Raw genomic sequence first — 19064 nt, forward strand, 5'->3', positions numbered from 1 at the left:
ATCCAGAGCATTGTCACGCTATCCACCAAGGGAGGAACCTTGGTTGGCCTGTAGTCTGAATTGTCATGTGCCATTTTGCAGGTTGCTTGTCGCCTATAGGAAAAACACCAGCCCTGAATCTGATGGTAGTTGCCATGGTTCCCGAGGTCCTGGATCGATCGACTAATATCCCATATTTCCCAGCTCTGCCCAATAATTGTATGGACATGTATGTACTCACCACCACGATTTCAGTCGTAGGTCGAGGCAAATAAGAGGGCCAGAGGCCATTAATGAATGATTTCCGTCAAGATCAGCTCTCCGGGCCACACGATTCGGCACTACGTACTACTAAAGCATTCCCTCGTACATTGTACATCCATGTGCAATATGAAGTATCATCTTGATCACGCAAAGTGGAACAAATGAAGATGTCTGTTGGCTGGCTAGCTTTTTGTAACACCAGCAACATACTAACTTCTTAAGATTATAAGATGGCGAACGATGGGAGAAACCATTGATACGAGTGCCCCCTGGGTACACACGCACACAGACACAAATCCATATATGTATATATACGTGATGTCCTGCACAACTTTGCAAAACATCTCATTGCCTTCAAAGACGCGCTCTGCCACCCGGGATTAGGTTCAATAGCTTTGATGGATATGTACAATAAAGTCCGACGCCGCAAATGTGCAGCAGAAATGGCGGTGCACATCAGACATCTATTGCAATAGCGGTTCTCTAAACTTTTAATGACGGGGGTGGGAGGAATGGGTATCAAGTCCTCCGTATTACTGTGGTGCCAATTGTATGTACAATGATTAATAGTATGTACTAGTAGTTGCAAACATAATAATACATTGGGGTTGGCTGAATTGGCATTGCCGTCAAGGTCGGGTAAATCAGCGGCTGGGGTTGTCGTGCAAGATTCAGCTGGCATGGTTCAATTGGCACCTGGGTGGCTACCGGGATGCAAGGGTGTCGATGCACGCTAACACGTGTCCGGACCAGGGTCATTATCAACCCTGGCACCATTGTGCAATAAACGGCCGCCCGTCTTGGTGATCTGGTCCACAGGGCATTACTGTGTTTCTCCCAGCAGCTCAGGCACTACCATGATTGATGGTGTTGCATTGCAGTGCGCTTGGTTGACAAGTCTGCATGCGGCAAAATCAACCCCCTGTTGTGTCTGTACTAATTTAGACGACGACCCAAGTTGAAAGTCGGGCACTGATAAGGGCTAATTAGCGAGAAATATGGCACCGAGACATGCCGACCTTTTCAGGTACCCGAATCCTCGCCGAGGAGCAGATCGACTGCCCGTTCTCTGCACGCAGAAGAGATGCTCCTGTCGGAGCCCCGAGCACACGGATGACATCTACGAAGCGCATTCGATACAAGCGTGGTTTGTGGAGGAGATTGCGATGATTGATATACATGTCAAGTCGTATAATGTAGTACTAGTACAAACTTCGTTTCTCCACGTTTATTGCGAGATTCTTCGGGTCCATGGCGCGGGTGCCCTGGGGTATGGAGTCCCGGAGAATATTTTACTTCACTGCGCAACAGCTTCACAGTACTAGCTAGGTAGTCATTAGTAGTGCCTAAGACTTGCAGCGTTTGGGAAAAGACTTTTTTTTTAATTAAAAAAACCCCCCGGTAACCACGGAGGTTAAACGGCTGATTGCACTAGAACGATAAACTTCCGGGAGGGCAACCTTATTGCTTATAGTGGTTCAGGAACAGCTTTTCGGTGTATTTTAAGTTTGGTATGTGTTGTATGCCACGCTACGAATGGACGAATAGGGAAAAAAGAAGAGCAAACACGAGGAAAATAACACGCAGTGACTGGGACATTCGAAAATTTTCCGTGTTGAGAGTTGGGTGGTCTACAATTTGGTACGTAAATGTTGCGTGGGCCCCTCCCTTTCACCCTTTTATCAAATCGTTTAGGAGAGGGCTCGGAGTCATTGTTGTGAGAAACGGCATAACGCTGCAGTTCATCTCCATTCTACTGGCCCGAAATGTCTCCAACAAGTTGCAGCAAACTACAATATCAGGCTGTAACCTCAAAGTCTGCACCACTTATGTACAGCACGAACATTGGCATGGTGGTGTGGGTCCCTGGGCACAAGTTCTTCATGCATGATCGGTTCCTGCGTGCATAATTGTGGAGATGCTTAGAGTTGGGGGCTATAAACGGTCCAATAGCCACGACGAAATGATGTTGGGGCATTTTAGGTGTCTGGTGTGCGTGTGCCTTGCATGCATAAGAGTTGGTGCGTGTGTTGTACAACAGTCCAAACGCATCGACAAGGGCAAAACTAAGCTTAGCATACTTGCTCCCAAAGTCAAGAACCTCAATCCCTGGACGACTTGTTCAGAGTACCATTGCATTGTACATACATGGACTGAATAGATGTAGAGGCCTCAAGGTTCTAAATGCGGGCTGGATCAACACGATATACTATCAAGACTTCTTGCGGAACTGGTCAAATGCAGAGGATGGTACTTACTTGGTCATCCAGACGCTTCAAGCTACGTACATGCATTATTAGCCCAAGTGAGTGGCCCTGGAGTTCCGGGTTGTGAAGCCAAAATGCTGTTGGGTACTACTACCACTACTAGGTTGCTAGAGCTAACAGGACGGTCAACCACGAGCATACGCTAGGTCAATGGACTCAACTATTTTTGGCCCGGAACCGCTCTTGTCATGTTTCAGACCGTCTTATTTCATCCAAATGTCCCCATTTGCACCATGAGGGGCTCAATATCTACATGGTGCATGCGGCCAAGCCTTTTCCTCTGTGTTGGGGCCGGCGCTACAAATAGCCAACCACGCAAACTTTGAAACTTTACGGCGAACAGGTAGGGGATCTATGTTCTGTCAATAGTCTGTGCCGATCCGAAAGGAAATTGCCATTAGGCTTCCGGGCCGCTCGTCTCCCAAGGCCTTGGCGCCAAAGGCACGACAGGCAACCTTAAGTAGAATACCTGCAATTATCCGCCAAGCATCCGCATCACCAATACAGAGTAGGACTGCGATTACTAACGACTGAATACTACATTGCATCTCAATCCGACACGGCATATCAATTCACCGTTAATTCCTGGTTCCGTCGGGCGACCAACCAACGAACCCGGCTCTTGTACTCCGTACTAGTACTATGCACATGTACATACAACCTAGGACATGGACATGCGCGTAAACCAGCGCCTCAGACCCTGCTCGTGCATTTGCAAGCTTCTGCCCCGACGAGCTTGTTCGGATAACCAACCAGTTCACAACATTGGAGTCTGGTTCGTCCCCCCCGCCGCAAGGTAGTAGAAGGCAGTGACCTAGCGTAGTGCACATATCTACAGAGCACGGAGAGCACCTAGGTACTTGTACTTAGTACATATGAGAAATTAACATGTGCTGCAGGTCAACTTCGCCAGGACACGGCCAACTACGTCTTCCCCGGCCCTCCCAGTAAGTTTCTTACTCGTCTTGAACTTTTTTTATTTTATTTTCCTATATGTTCCCTTTTTGTTTCTATCGCGCTACTCTTGCCTCTTGTGTTTCTGCCTTTCCTGCTTATTCCAGTGCACAAGCGTCAATGCTTGCCCCGCACTCGTTGAAGCAAGTTCTTCAAATGCCCCCATGCTTATCCCCCCATAATATCCCTGTCAATTCAAGTGTTTGATTGGCGCACCAAACCTTGCCCACCCCAACGCCACCCCAACGCCGCAGCACACACATCTCACCACTCGCTCTACAGCTTCCTGGCTCGTGGGCCCACGCAAAAGAGGGGTTGTCGTCGTCCGTGTCCGGCCGGCTACCGACGAACCCCCATGGGCTGCCTGTCGGCCTTCAATTTGATCTGTTTGCAGTACGAAATGTCGGCAACTCTGGGGCGAATATTCGACACCAAACACCGACAACCCAATATTGAACATGAATGCAACCCGTGTGACGCCGTGGCACACATGTTCACGGAGAAATTACTAGTGCTTGAGCCCGAGTCCGTATACATACAAACCCAACAGGAAACATCAATGATACTTGCACAAGAACAACGGACCGCAAAGGCTTGGATGGAAACCGTCTAGACCGACCGACGGCCACGGTGCACAACACCAACCTGATCAATCCAGCGCCAAAGGCCGCGATTACCCACCACCGCCACCATCCTCCTCCCTGTTCTCGTTCTCGGTGCGAGAGGAGGCCACACACAGCCTGGCAAGTCAATGAACGACTGGAGTTTGGAGGCGGTCCTCTCGGGCTCTTCTGCCCACTCTCCACTTCGATTGCCACATTCTGAAGCTGCCTCCAATAGACTCTTCGTCCACTGCCTTGCGTACGACAGGAAGAAGCTGTACTGAGCCTCATGGTTGGGGAATCAGACAGTATTCTCCGATGCGAATGGTCCTTCTTTTGCTACATCGACACTGGATCGTACAGCTATCAGAAACTCCGGCGTGCCCCGCGTCGCTCCAGCCATCTTTGGATGTACGTATAATATACATGCATATGTACTGTATTTGGCGAAAACCGAAATCAGCTAGTCGCTCAGCCGACTCTGGGTTGATGGTGACGAGCGTGGGTTAGTTATACTTGACATGACACGACCAGGCAAGCTTCTTAGGCGGCTGCCTTGGCCCTCGAAATCTGGGGGATCGGTGACACTGCATCTCTAAGCGTCTGAAAGTCGTAGAGCTACTATGGGGACAAATGAGCACTCAAATACGTCTGGTGGAATACTACACAATGATGAAGGTATGTATGGAACGCGTGGGCATGTTTTGGCCGAGTCACCGGCCACTTACAATTAGCTTGGTTTTCAACCTTAGTCTTGTTCCTTTCACGTCAAGTAGAATCCCCCATCGATGTCTGCTTCTCAAAGCTGCAGGTAATTTCCCCTTTCACAACTTGTTTCTAATAACTCCTATTCAGCCTTTGCCAAATGCTGTATGAACCTTCGGCTATTGCTTGCCCGAAGATACTTCAACGTCATATGTACTACTGGTCACGAGATGCTCGACCGGATCTCGGGCTGTCTACCACCTTATTAGTAATAGGCACGCACCTTGCTCACCACAACTTCCCCCCTTGCCTAGTGTGCAATGCCGCCGACGGGATCTCAATTCGAATTGCTTTTGCAGTGTTGTATGTATGTCGTCGCCGTGGGACAACAAAGACTGGTACTTTCCTAGGGACCTATGACGTACCTAAGGAGACGGACGTCAAGGCATTGGGAGTCATGTGGCTCTCATTCCGCGACGATGCAAATGAAAATATAATATCAATTCTTGCCCAAATTTTCTGAATCTTGCAAAGTCTTATGGCTTGGTCCTCTCCGCGTCTCTTGTTAGTAGTACTGTAGACGGTGTTTGCGGTGCGGTGCGAAATGGTAAACAAGACGATCACACTGGGGCTTGAAAACCCGAATGGGTCTAGTTGCTTACTATATTCACGCCCACTCCGACGGCGCAAGCTCCTACGCCCTTTCCGGCACTCGTAGTATTTTGGTATGGCCAGCGCGGCTAAGTACTACCGAGACCGTAGTTGCGTCTGGTCGCTCCATGTCTCGATGTTACGAGGTCCGCTCCAGTCTGCGACGCTCGAGCGAGTCGACGTCGACGGCATGTTGGCAACCTGGGAACCTCCTGGCCGTCAGGACTGCTTACTTAGTACGCACCTACTTTTGCATCTAGGTACCTAGTATTTGAGCAACCAACCTACCAGACATTTTCCCCTCGCCAGGACGGAATACCCGTACTTAGCAGGCCTAGGCGTTCAAGTGGTCGGGTATCCCAAAATAAAAGTAAAGTTAAGTTAAAAAAAAAAAGAAGGAAGGGAAGAAGGAAGGAAGGGGAGAATCTGGATTGTGCATGGCATTGCGTGTCGTGCATGTGTGTAGTTGCTACCCACCCAGGTAGATTTGTACTTATGTATGGATGTGTGTTCGTGTGTACTTTTTGGTTGCATGCAGCTCTCGAGGGTCCTGGCCGATCTTGCCGACTTACACCACCATCAGACTGGCCCTCCAAGGTTCCCAATACTTCAAGACTCCAGCTTTGGAAGATGCACGATTGACCCGGGAGTTCACTAGTGTGTTGTGTTCAGCTATCAGGCCATTTGGCTATCCGCTCATCCATCCACATGCGTCTCATTGGCTTCCTTGCAAATACTCCAAGCTTTTTACCTCTAGTCGAGCCGCCGGCCAGACCAATTTGACTGACCATAAAGGCCGCCACTGAACATTGATTGCTCATCGACACCATCTCGTCACCCCCATACTGGCAATGCTGCGGAGAAATTCATCAAGCCACAAGATCACAGTGTGCCTTGAGTTACTCTGGTAGCACTCATCGTACCTCAAGTGTAGTCACAGAGGTGTGTAGGTCGCGTTTGCCTGTCAACTTTTGATCCCGCATCGTCGAATCGCAAAGCAGCCCTACGCCTCGATAAAAACTTAATACTGGATCCTATCCCCTTCAGGCCAGCGCCCTGTCTGTATCCATCCATTTCTGTCCTTGTTCGTTCGTCCAAGCTGTCCCTCCACCCCCCGGCCCAGTCCCCCCGAGGCCAGACAATCACCCGCCAACCTCCGTCTTCCCGCATCTTTGGCGCCTCCTGCTTGCTTCCCATCGGAGTCTGGTCGAACTCAGAACTCTGTGTGCCATTGGCATTGGGCATCTTGGGAACTGGCTAGAGAACTTGGCACCACGACGGCGCACTGTCACGGCACGCACCACGAGAGTCAATCTGTCGCCCTCCACTGCGTCCACCAGGTCCCTCCAAACTTAACACCACCTCCTCCCACGCCGCCTCAAGCCACAGCTGTTCCCGAGACTTTTGCTCGTTCTTGACTTCTCCTTCAACTTCAATTCTTTCTGCAGCCTCTCTTCGTCTTTTCTGCGGACTGGACTGTGTGGCCCTTAATTCGTTTCTCGGCTCTGCTGCCTTGACATCTTCGGCTCCCTCCTGCCCTGCAACTTTCTTCCCCAACTTATTTTCTCCGGCCAAACCTTCCGTTCCCTCTAAATCCTCCAGTGCCGTTACATTCACAAACTCTGCCTCTTAATCCGCCTTCTTACTCTGCGTACTCTTGCTCTCTCTACTCTCTCTCCGTCTCCCCGCTCTCCCCCCCCTTCCCCGAGGAAGGAGCCCCCCAGTCGAACCGGAAGCGAAACCATATCATTTGCCTAAACACCAGAGATCACCAGTATCCGTACCGTTTTGTTTTGGTATTCGCTACCGCAGGGGCTCCTCAGAGCATCCAAACTACTGGATTGCACGGGAGCTGAGCTACGATATCCAGGAAAGAAGGTTATCACCGTCTTCCTCCGAAAGTTAAAACTTGGCCGGTGCAAAGCTTCGCAGAACCATGTCAAATCAATCCAACCCCCTTCGTCCTACCTTTGAGGGACTTGTCGCCTCTACATATGATTCACTGGTTTTGTTCGAGGCCTGCTTGTCTGGCCGGCTCACCCACGTACCACGTCGCCCTCATGATCGGGAGCGCCAGGACCTCATCAAAAGTGGCAATGTCTTCATTTACGAAGAGCACGCTTCAGGCATCAAACGATGGACCGACGGTGTATCTTGGAGTCCCAGTCGAATTCTCGGCAACTTTCTTATATACCGGGAGTTGGAGAAGCCGTTTCCGCCAGGAGAAAAGAAACGAGCCCTTAAAAGAAAGAAGTGTCCTCCAGGAGGCATCGGAAAGGCGGACTCTACCTCACACCTAAACATGTCTGGTTTCACTTCACCTGCTGCCATGGATGGCGCCAATATCAAGGATACCGAGAGGGCATTGATCGGATCATTGATTGATTCGTACCCTTTCAAGCCCGACGGATTGGTCAAGAAGACAATCAGCGTAAACTATAATGGCGTTCCTCATCACCTTGTGAGCTACTACAAGGTTGACGATGCGGTTGCTGGAAATCTTAATACCCCGTCAAGGAGCTACGGTTTTAGTGGCATCTCACCTCGAAACGAACTCCTAGTGTCCCAGAATTTTCGTGCTCCCATTGACGAAGTACAGTATAGCCCGGACGACGAAGGTGGTGGCCCCTCGGGTCTCATCGCAACAGTTGTAAATGCGCCGACTTTTCCTGGTGGCTCACATGCTCATATGCCCAGAGCCATGTCCATGGCGGGCTTCCATGCTCCGGTGCCAGCAGCGTACGGGTCTATTCCCTACACATACCATCCACAACACCAGTACCTGGCGACGATGAATTCGCCCATGCCAGTTCAGATGCCACAGCCGCTTCCTTCTTCGATTCAGCCCCCGTTGGGTTCTTCAGCTCCGCAGTCGATTCCGCCGTCTATCTCTCCAGCAATGCCGTCCAGCACATCTTCGATGCCATACACTCCTCAGCCACATGGTAATTATTCTTTGGGCCCTACCAGAGCCTCCCGCTTCAGTGCCAGCACTGGTATGGATAGCGAATTCCCGCGAAGTATGCCACTACACGATCCACCAAGACGGAATTCGGCATTCGAACTTGCACAGCCTGCAGAGCTGTCCTCGATGCATCTTAGCACAGTCCCCGGAGGCAGACCTCCCCAGAGCGGCAATACATATGTTGGACAGAGTTCGTACTATGTTCCCCACCGAGCTGGCCAAATCGCGAGCCAAGAGGGACAGGCTTTCAATCAGCCACGGCAAACGAAGCAGGATCCCAATACTTTGACTGGCGCGGAAGCTGGGACCCAGAACTACAACTTGGACCAGAATACGAATGATTGGGCCCTTGGACAGTCTGACGGCCAAGGCGACCTACAGTATTTCGGAAATAATGCAAGTAATGGCTCCGAGCAGTGGCCTGGGGGTTCCAATGATTTGGGGCGCTCCTGAGTGCTTATAAGTTCATACTCTACGCAGCATTTCGCTACCAACGTCTTTGGCTTGTATGCCTAGCATTTTCACACGATCTATGTTCTTCCTGCGGGCAGATATTCTTGCTTCTTCTATTCTTCGTTTCTTTCTGGGGGCTTGATGGGCTATCACTGTCTTCATGCTGCGGCTACGCTTGTTTTTTGTCGTTCTTCTCTTCACCTTCATTCTCCCAGTATCGTGTATGCTTCTATGGCTGGGGACCGTCCTACAATTACTTAGCGATGGCTTTGGTAGCGAGCAAGACGCTTCTTTAGGGTTTGCTTTTGTTTCACTCCCTGCTGGCGTGTGGAAAGGGTTGGGGAAGCTCTGCACTGATGCCGCTCGCTGTGGTTGTTGTTTTTTTCGTTCTTCCTTTATATATATATATATATATATGTACGCAAAAGAGGTTTGCTTGGGCTGGCTGTTTCTATTGTTCAATTTGGCGGTGTTTTGGGCATAAGGGAAAAAAAGGGACGGGTTTCCAATACGGGTTTTCAACTATTGTTTAAATTGATCGGTCGTTGATTGTTGCCACGGCGTTTGGGGTTGTACTCTGTTGTACGTCATGGTTGGGTGGGCACCATGTTTGAATAGACCTTGCTATAAGAATCCTTAGATGATAGTCCCGCGAGGGAGGTCCTCTGTGACTCATCACTAAACAAGAGCATCAAAGATAAGAGGGCCGAGAGATGGCTGCCATTACATGTGTATCAGCGGGACAACACAGGAAACACAGTCCAGAAGTCATAACGCGTGTGGCCTGGAAGGAGGCTACCTTCTAGGGTAGGTAGTTGGCTATGTGCAAGCCCCGTTGATGGGACCCGCTCCCCCCGGGACTGAAAATAACTGATTTTATCATCGTGCTGTAATCTGACACCGGATAGTCACAACAGCATAGGAACCGACAAGTTCAATTCGTCACTGAACTTGACACTAGAGATTGGGTTTATCAGGACCACGATCAAGCTCGCTGCCGAATGGCACTGACTGATTGTGAGTGAAACACCATGCTTATGGTCCCATTTCTCTCTCGAGCAACGAGCCGGGCACGCTGCAGAGGGCCTTCACGCAATGCATTTAGGGCAATTAGCACACGCTCGCCAGCAATCTTGCCCCGATCATCACCAGTATCGCCCGTTCTCCGCACCCGCATAATCGTCAGGCCCACGGAGAGCCAAAACCAAGTCCGATATTACAGGTGAGCAGCTTCTTACGATTGCCCAGTCAACGCCCAAGCGTCATAGACTCGAGGCAAGTTGATTAGGATCAGAAACTGATAGACAGAGCCATAGTTGCCGCTCTAGTCAACCCCAGAAAGCCGACCATCCTAAAGCGGAATCGACGTCACAAGAGAAAGCGGGAAATCCAGCTGTCCACACTCCTTCAGGGACGAGCGACGTTATTCACGAGGATATATATACAGTACCGAATTTCCTAACGATTACAAGACTTATAGCAGCCCCCGTTATAGGGTATTTGGTTCTTCATGACTCTCATGCGTGGGCCGTGGGATTGTTCGCGTATGCTGGGATTACGGACCTGCTCGATGGCTGGATTGCTCGTAAATGGAATCGCAAGACGGTGGTTGGAACCATAATAGATCCCATGGCGGACAAGGCTCTCATGACGATACTGACTATATGTTTAGCCGCCAAAGGCGCTCTGCCGTGTACGTGTCCTACAGAGTGAAATGGCCCAATGTCTGGAAATATTTTGGAGCTAATTGCTTTGCTTGATCCCCATCTCCAATTACCAGTCCCTTACCTGCTGACGATTTATCTGTTTGATGCTTTAGTATGGGTCGCGACGGTTATTTTAGGAAGAGACGTAGGCCTTGGGATGGCTGCTATATATTACCGCTGGATTTCGCTACCACCGCCCAAGACTTTCTATCGGTATTGGGATTTCTCTCTCCCATCCGCGGAAGTTCGTCCTACAACAATAAGCAAATACAACACATTTTTACAGCTTGCTCTCGTTGGCCTCACAACAGCAGCCCCACTTGTCGAGACTGATCTGACATCAGTGTTGACGACTTTGCAGTAAGTCTTATTGATAACGCTCCTCCCTCAACTATCCAGTTTGTCGGTTTTGCTGACGAGGCATTAGATATGTCGTAGCGGCCACCACTATCGGGAGTGGCGCCAGCTATATATTCAGCAAGGATGCTGTGAAGATCCTGAAATAGAGGACCAAGATGGTGAAAGCACACTTGCTATTCGGCCCAGGGAGGTCTTTGGGGAATGGCGGAATGTAGCACATTCAAGCTTAGGACGTGGCTGTGATGGTATTTCCAGATCCGCCGGTGCATCATCCTGTATTAAGACTTACAGACCCTGGGCTGAGTTTGGGAAAACAAATCAAATCAAGAGTGTATACAGTATAAAGGTTGTCCTGTGTATTTGCGCACATAATTATTCAAAATATATTTCCACACTATTGTGCATCTTATGAAGTACCTCAGATACGGTACATTCGCCCAAGACACCGAGAAAAGCTTACTCTAAGAACACATGGTCTAGTTCACTCGCGGCGCATCAGAAAGAGAGCGCTGGCGTATGTGTGCCAGGAGCCTGACAGTACCTGCGGGAGTAACGCCTTCGACTCTACGTGCTTGTGCTAGGGTTTCTGGACACGCGGCTTTCAGTAGTTCCTTTTCAGATAAGGCTAGACCGGGTATGGCGTCGTAATTGATGTCTAAGGGCAGGCGAACGCTCTCGTCATAGGCGAACCGACCCCGTTCAGCAGCTTGCATCCTGACATATGGTGCATATACGGCTTCAATAGCAACACGGTCTCTAACCCGAGTCGAGTATGATTTAATTTCCGGAATGGAGGTGCTCAGCTGTTGAAGATCAACTCGAGTCCCGGTATTCGATAGTCGAAGAATATCAATACCTGTCCGGCGCGGCGAGTTCTTCTTGAGATGCCAACCTTGTTCCGACCATTGTGTGGATGTGAGAGACACCGAGTTGAGTATCTTTGTAAGATCGTCAATCTGCTGACGCTCGTCTGAAAATGCTTTCCAGCGGGAATCAGAGACTACGCCCCAGTCCCGACCTTTCTCCGTAAGCCGAAGATCTGCATTATCAGCTCTGGCCGCCATGCGGAATTCGCTTCTGGATGTAAACATCCTGTAGGGCTCCGTAACGCCTTTCGTAATGAGATCATCTATCATAATTCCAATATAACCATCAGATCTGGATATTGACACTTCGGACAATCCCTGAGCAACTCGCCCTGCGTTAATGCCTGCCATAACACCCTGCCCAGCGGCTTCTTCGTAGCCAGTGGTACCGTTGATCTGCCCCGCGAGGTATAGACCGTGGATAGCTCGAGTCTCGAGCGTGGATTTGAGCCCACGAGGATCGATGTAGTCGTATTCAACACCGTAGCCCGGCTGCAGCATTTCTACCCGCTCGAGGCCTTTGATAGTTCGCAATGCCTGCTTCTGAGCCTCAGGTGGTATGGTCATTGACAACCCATTAGGATATACAATTTGACTCTCGAAGCCTTCTGGTTCAAGCCATACTATGTGTCGCTCTTTGTCTGGAAAGCGAAGAACCTTGGACTCCAAGGATGGGCAGTACCTTGGACCCTTAATTGTCTCTCGGATGTGAACGGTGTTCTGGAGGTTTTCACGTACAATTCGGTGAGTTGCGTCGGTAGTGTGTGTAATGCTACAGGTCAGCTGATCCGCGACGGACACAGCATTATTCAAAAAGGAGAACGGAGTGGGCGGTGTGTCTCCATATTGAACCTCCAGCTCCTTAAAGTCAATGGTCTTTTGATCCAGCCGCGGAGGTGTACCGGTCTTGAGTCTTCCGAGCTGGAAGCCTGCAGTCCGAAGCGATTTACTTAATCCAAAGGTAGCTGCTTCACCCAGTCGCCCTGCCGGGTAGCTCTGGAGACCGATGTGTATTTCGCCGCCCAAGAACGTGCCAGTGGTAATAATGACCTTGTTTGAGGGCAAAACTTGGCCAGAGTCTAATCGGACCCCTGCAATGGATTTGGAGGCTCCTAGTGCCTGTGGAGGGTCAAGCTTCGATAAAATAATATCAGAAACACTGGCGAGAACGATTGAGAGATTCGGATATGACTCAAGCTCCTCTCTCATGTATTGCTTGTATAGCTTTCGATCGATTTGAGCACGAGGACCCTGTTATAAATGATGAGTTAGTCCATATACTCGATTCTCAACGAGGTCATATATTGGGCTTGACATGCCCACACCGCTGGTCCCTTGCTACGATTCAACATGTGAAACTGGACACCGGCTTTGTCGATAATTTTTCCAGCTAGACCATCAAGAGCATCAATCTCTCGTATTATCGTTCCCTTTCCGATACCCCCAAAACTCGGATTGCATGAGCAAGTCCCAATGTTATCGATTTTTGGAGTGACCAATGCAGTTTTCGCTCCTGTTCTTGCAGCTGCGGCACAGGCTTCAGCACCAGCATGGCCGCCGCCAATGACGATGACATCGAAAGGCCTAGTAGAAAACTTAGTACAGCTGATGAGAGTCAAGAATTTGTTGGGCTTGGCTGAGACTAACTTGGAGTTCGCTGCCGTAGCAAATTGGCGACGGGGAAGTCCACGCAGCGACTGGTGGCATGTTGTGCGTACTGTAATATGCATGAAATTATCGCGATACATATCAGATCAAAAGCTACTCTCAATTTTCGGGAATGTGATGCATTGTCACTCTGATCGCGGGTTCTCTGATGGCGAAGGCATTTTCCCTGGTGCTGGTGCAAAAGTTCATGGGAATTTATTGAGCGACAAATTTTGGGATTGGCTGAATGCCTTTTATTGTGGGTCGCTGCTCTTGAAGGTGTAAGCTGTCGTCACTCCGAACTAGACGGTCTAAGAGCTCGTGCATGGTGGTAAAACTAAAACTTTTTCTTATTTCAATTCCATACAGCTGAATACGCTTGCTATCTAATTAATAAAGGAACACTTCGGTATAAGAGGCCGTGTCACGTCATCTGCGGCCAGTGACTTCTGGCCAGGAGCTCACGGCATCGTCGACTTCGTTAAAGAAGGTGGCCGCATTGAGGATAGAAGTGCCACCCAGAACAACCCTCACCCCTGGCGTTGTTGCGTTTATGCCGGTGATCATCTTAGCCTCCTCATATGTTGCGCCGCCCACGACAAAGACAATTACATCCTGTGGCTTATCTCGTGTTGACCCCCCGCCTTCCACGAAGGGATATTGTTGTTCCCTCAAGCGACCCTTGATGAGATTCTGCAGTGTGCTTTCCAAAAGAGATGTGTGTTGCGTATACACGTTTTCCACACCTTTTAGCTTAAATCTGCTTGAAGCACCAGAGAAGATGCCCGCAGAGTCAAATATGTCGGAAATTCCGCCCTGAGATGGAGATGTGTGGAGAGATAGGTGGTAAGCGAGGATCTTGTTAACTAGGCTCGACTGTGCCGGTGAGACACCGCCGGCTGCAACTAGAAGATCTACTAGCATGGGAATGGCATTGGATTGCTGTTTGTGATAGCGCAGAGCATATAGTGCTACCAGCCCAACTTTGGCATTAGCCGTGATGTCGGGGGTTTGAATTAGATTTTGGATATTCTGGCGATGCATTTAGTAGGCTGGCACAGTGATTTGGAAATCGGTCCTGACCTTCAGATCCGTATTATGATTGTCATTGCACGCAAGGCTTTGCTCAACCTCGCTCACCTCCAATAATTTTTGGGCCGATACCCGTCGACTTAGCTCTGATACGAGGGTGACATGCTTGCTGACATTTCCCGAGAGCTTACGAAACTCGGGATATTCCTCAATAAACCGCTTCATGTCAGCTATCGACTCGATATTGGCATTGTTTTTCGTCTTGGACTGATACTGCTCAACATAGTCCTTTATCGTCGAACCTAAATCGCCAAAATTTAGGAACATATTTTTCTTGAAGAAGGGGTCTTGGTCTTGAGACAAGACAATTTCCCTCAGCTCCGGCCGTATGTCTGGGACATTGCTGAGGTCAACTCGGCCGTTGTGAATACCCAAAAGGTGGTGAACCATGGCTTGGTATGTCCACTGAGTAAGTAATGGTGTCACAGGATCCTCTCGCCTGTCGAGAATCAGAAGAATCGGCGGCGTGTCAACTTTTCGGAACTCGAAAAGCTGTTCTTCCTGTGACATGAGATAGCGCACCTCTGATGCCAGTTTTTTAGCCAGTGGGCTGCTTTTCTCATATCTGATGAGTGGCTTTTTCTTCAACGACAATAAAACTGCAAGCAAACCTTCGGAACATCTCTGAAGAGAATCCGCATTCCAGGCATCGGGATTTGGGCCCCATATACGCCACTGTGGAAGAGATACCGAGAGTGAGAATAAATCAGAGTTGATAACCGTATAGTCGGCGAAGTGTTCTTGAACAGCTTTCACCACCTCATGGTCATCTGCCTCTGCAAGTCGTTCTAGGGACGACTTTTTCGCTACGTTCGTGAAGTACAGATAATATTCGCCATATTTAGGATCGCGCAGCTCATCTATTAGAAGTTGGATACTCTCAGATGATGGGCGGAGGAGGCACAGGCATCGAAGATGACGCATTTTTTCGCGGCCGGTATTGTCCAGGCGATCAATGAGATATACTTCGTGATTCAGTAATGATGATTGCGTAACGGCCGTCGAAACAATAGATATGGTTTCCCTATCCAAAAGCAATATTTTCATTTTTGTTGAAGAAGCGTCTCCGGAGGGCATGACGATCTTTGAGATGTAGCTAGATATAGCCTGGGAGACGTCCATTTTCGACGAGAAGGTGAGGTCACCTCGGCCTTGACCAGCGTCTCTTTTATGTCACAACACTCTTTGGATTGTTGCCAAGGCAGGTTCGATTTTGGCAGAGGAGATGCTGGTGCTGCAAACCTCGGAGATCAAGTCAAAGACAAAGCCAGCGAAAATGAACGCCTGAGAAAGCGGTGAGTTTTGATAGGGAAGTGTCTGGCGTGCTGAATGAGAAGCTTGCCCGAGTCCGTGAATGGTAGCCTGGGATGTAGGTTAGCAACACATGTGTGGCACCTCCCAGAAAGGGCCCCATAGCTTTGGTGGACGACTCGGGTACGTGCATACCGTAACCCGCTATGCACATAATATTCCTCCTCCATGCCCTGTTCCAGTCGCCACTAGGAACTTAGCGGGCTTAATTAGATTTTGGGCGAACCTTCAAAAGCCAAGGGGGCAGTTGTTCAACATTGCCATGAGAACAAAGCTGCATTCTTTGTTCTCCCACAACCAAACCCTGCTAGTAGCCGCGCACCCGTGTCTTGGAGATAATGGCTTTAGAGGAATGTTCACCGAGGTCAGAGCCGACGTAAGTACAAAGAACCTTGTTCTGCAACGACCTTCGTTGGTATCAACTCTTATCTTCATGTCAGGCTCTCATTCACACAGGGGCTCGTCGTAGGGCAACTGTCCGTAGTACTGATACTGGCTGCATTTATTAAATTCTTCATCTTTGGCGATCCACCGTCATCAGATGTAACGGCATCACTGCGTGCCACGGAAAGGAGGTCCAGAACACTCGCTCACAAGCAATCTCTTCTCAGTTTGCGCAGTCCGAGCCAAAGACAGAGCCAGCATTTGAAGCGCAAGAAGTCCAGTGTGCTACGGAACCCACCAACGCTCACCATTGGATCCATTTTGAGCAAAACTTACTACAACGTCGACAGCCACCAACCGGAAAGCCTGGATTGGTTCAATGTCCTTGTTGCTCAGACAATCGCTCAATTCCGAAGCGACGCACAACATGATGATGCCATTCTCAATTCCCTAACTAAGGCGCTGAACGGGGCATCCCGGCCTGACTTTATCGATGACATTCGTGTTACGGAACTGAGTTTAGGCGAGGACTTTCCCATTTTCAGCAACTGTCGTATTATCCCCGTGGATGAAGACGGACTTGGCCTCGGGAATGGCATCAAATTTGATGCCACGGCTGCTGCACGGGATGGAACAAGACTGCAAGCTCGGATGGATGTCGACTTGAGCGATATGCTTACTCTTGCTGTCGAAACAAAACTGCTTCTCAACTACCCGAAGAAGCTATCTGCTGTTCTCCCTGTTGCGCTGGCCGTCTCTGTTGTTCGGTTTAGCGGGACTCTGTCCATTTCCTTTATTCCAAGCAATCCGTCGCAATCGACACCGACAATGATGACTTTCAGTTTTCTAGATGATTACCGATTGGATTTTTCCATCCGCAGCTTGCTTGGGAGCAGATCCAGATTACAAGATGTACCCAAGATTGCCCAGCTAGTCGAGGCTCGGCTGCACAGGTGGTTTGACGAGCGTGCGGTGGAACCCCGCTTCCAAGAGATAGCTCTCCCAAGCTTGTGGCCGAGAAAAAAGAACACCCGAGGACCTGATGATACAATTGTGGATGGAGGCTTGTCTATCAGTCGATCTAAAGGGAAAGATATTGGTCGTGATGTTCGAGATGAGATTTCATGGCGGAAAGAGACATCGACTGAGGACAGAAAATGGGACATGGCGTCGCTGAGGCATCGCAACCCTGTAAAAGATACCGACATACCTGATATACCCGGTTCACCCCATAGCCCTTAGCATTTTCTGTATCTAAGTATAGAGTGTTCAGATTATTTGCCTGGCTGTTGATGTTGAAAGATGTTACATTAAATTTTGTACCGTCAGAGAAACCCCTGAGCTCCTGAAAGATACCACCCACCTATTGTCGTCATGGGTCACCGCGTGCGTCGCATACCAGCTTACAAGGCTTTAGTACAAAAACGTAATTGCCCAAATATGTGGCATGGTTTTGTCGGCTGGGTTTTACCACCGCATCCCGGCAAGCCTTGGTCCATTGTGTCTAAAATTCGGCGAGAGCCATTGGCGAAGTTGTCAATGAAGATATGTTTTGCCACCACAAAACGCAGCCTCCCAGAAGCAACACATAATACGGGATAGTCCACCTCAACACATTGCTGGGTTGGGAGAGCTCATGATGCGAGAGCCAATATGGCTCTAAAACACCCCAAACACGAGGAAGGCCTATTGAGTTACATAGCGTATGGACGGTGACAACAGATAGCAGCGATCCGGTACGCAGGAATATAAACGTAGCATAGGCCCCAAACACACTGGTATAGGACAGCTGGAGAATGGAGCGGGCGATTGCAGCGACAAGAGGCGTTTCGGGATGCGTGACGCGGAACTCATAGAAGTGGTGGAGGTGTGCGAGCCCAAAAACAAGGGGCGAAAAGAATATGATGCGTTTGATGCTACAACCAGCCACCAAGAGTAACGGTACAGCTGCGGAGCGGAAAAGGCATTCCTCAGTAATAGGACCCTGCGTAATTGTGTAAGTTTCCGCCATGTGTCAGGTGCAGACGCTGAAGGATGAAGAGCTCATACGGCTACCATGTTCCTCCACATAGCCCAGTCTCCCCAAAGCTGCCCCAAGGGTTCTAATCGCAACCATGACTGCCATACACCATCAATGAGCAGACATTCATACAGGGGCCCGGCAAATAGCAAAGTAGTTAGGAGTAAGGATCTGAATGCGTCAATGATCCCCAATGGCCAGTATCCCATGATATGCCACGGTGAGCCTTGGTCAGCGGCGGAGCTTCTACAGAGAAGGACGAATGTTGCGAGCGAGCACAAGGTAGTTGAAAACGACACTGAGCGAATCCTGGCACGTATTGCTTCCGGTGCGTCCCTGGACCTACCAGCCGCGGCCCTTGTCGACGCCGATATATGTAAAGGGAGCACATAGATGAGACAGTATACAATCTTGAAATTAGCACAAAAAGGCTTAACGTCAGCTTTCCAGGGCACGACATGCTTTGGTTTCAAGCGGCAACGGACAATAAGAAGGACTCCTGGGCTGCTCTGGGGTAAAACATGCAAGTGAAGAACTTACCAAAAGACTGAAGGCCTGTAGCTGACTCGGGTTAGGCTGAATCGACGCGGGACTTGGCCAGGAACTCATTGTTGAGAAGGATTCGGATAGAGGCCTTGATATTGTTTTTTGCATCAGGCGTGAGTGGATGAGATGTAAGCAGCTAATTAAAATCCAGACTGAGGAATGCCTATATGGTTGTGTGCGTCTAATGGGTATCTGATTGGAGCGTGCAATTGAGAGAATATCGAAAACGTTAGTCTGAAGCTATTTATCGAGATTTTGGCACTGGTCTACTTCGTACTTACCACTTACCACT

At 49.5% G+C, this 19064-nt stretch overlaps 4 protein-coding genes across 4 annotated transcripts; 2 read left to right on the forward strand and 2 right to left on the reverse strand.

Moving 5' to 3' along the window:
* Nucleotides 1–7358: 7358 nt before the first annotated feature.
* On the forward strand, nt 7359–8840 carry MAA_00589 (Gti1/Pac2 family protein; the record flags this gene model as incomplete). Its single annotated transcript, XM_007818587.1, has 1 exon — nt 7359–8840. One exon carries the CDS (start codon nt 7359–7361, stop codon nt 8838–8840), a length of 1482 nt encoding a protein of 493 aa, XP_007816778.1.
* Nucleotides 8841–11382: 2542 nt separating this feature from the next.
* On the reverse strand, nt 11383–13520 carry MAA_00587 (Glucose-inhibited division protein A; the record flags this gene model as incomplete). Its single annotated transcript, XM_007818585.2, has 2 exons — nt 11383–13023; nt 13098–13520. The coding sequence occupies 2 exons, from the start codon at nt 13518–13520 to the stop codon at nt 11383–11385; spliced, it is 2064 nt and encodes a 687-aa protein (XP_007816776.2).
* Nucleotides 13521–13848: 328 nt separating this feature from the next.
* On the reverse strand, nt 13849–15633 carry MAA_11402 (sec1 protein; the record flags this gene model as incomplete). Its single annotated transcript, XM_011413396.1, has 2 exons — nt 13849–14451; nt 14560–15633. 2 exons carry the CDS (start codon nt 15631–15633, stop codon nt 13849–13851), a joined length of 1677 nt encoding a protein of 558 aa, XP_011411698.1.
* Nucleotides 15634–16174: 541 nt separating this feature from the next.
* On the forward strand, nt 16175–17448 carry MAA_00586 (mitochondrial outer membrane protein MMM1; the record flags this gene model as incomplete). The annotated part of the gene is made up of 2 exons (XM_007818584.1): nt 16175–16198; nt 16279–17448. 2 exons carry the CDS (start codon nt 16175–16177, stop codon nt 17446–17448), a joined length of 1194 nt encoding a protein of 397 aa, XP_007816775.1.
* Nucleotides 17449–19064: the final 1616 nt, after the last annotated feature.

The sequence above is a fragment of the Metarhizium robertsii genome (assembly GCF_000187425.2).
Source record: "Metarhizium robertsii ARSEF 23 chromosome Unknown MAA_Scf_7, whole genome shotgun sequence".
Lineage (NCBI taxonomy): Eukaryota > Fungi > Ascomycota > Sordariomycetes > Hypocreales > Clavicipitaceae > Metarhizium > Metarhizium robertsii.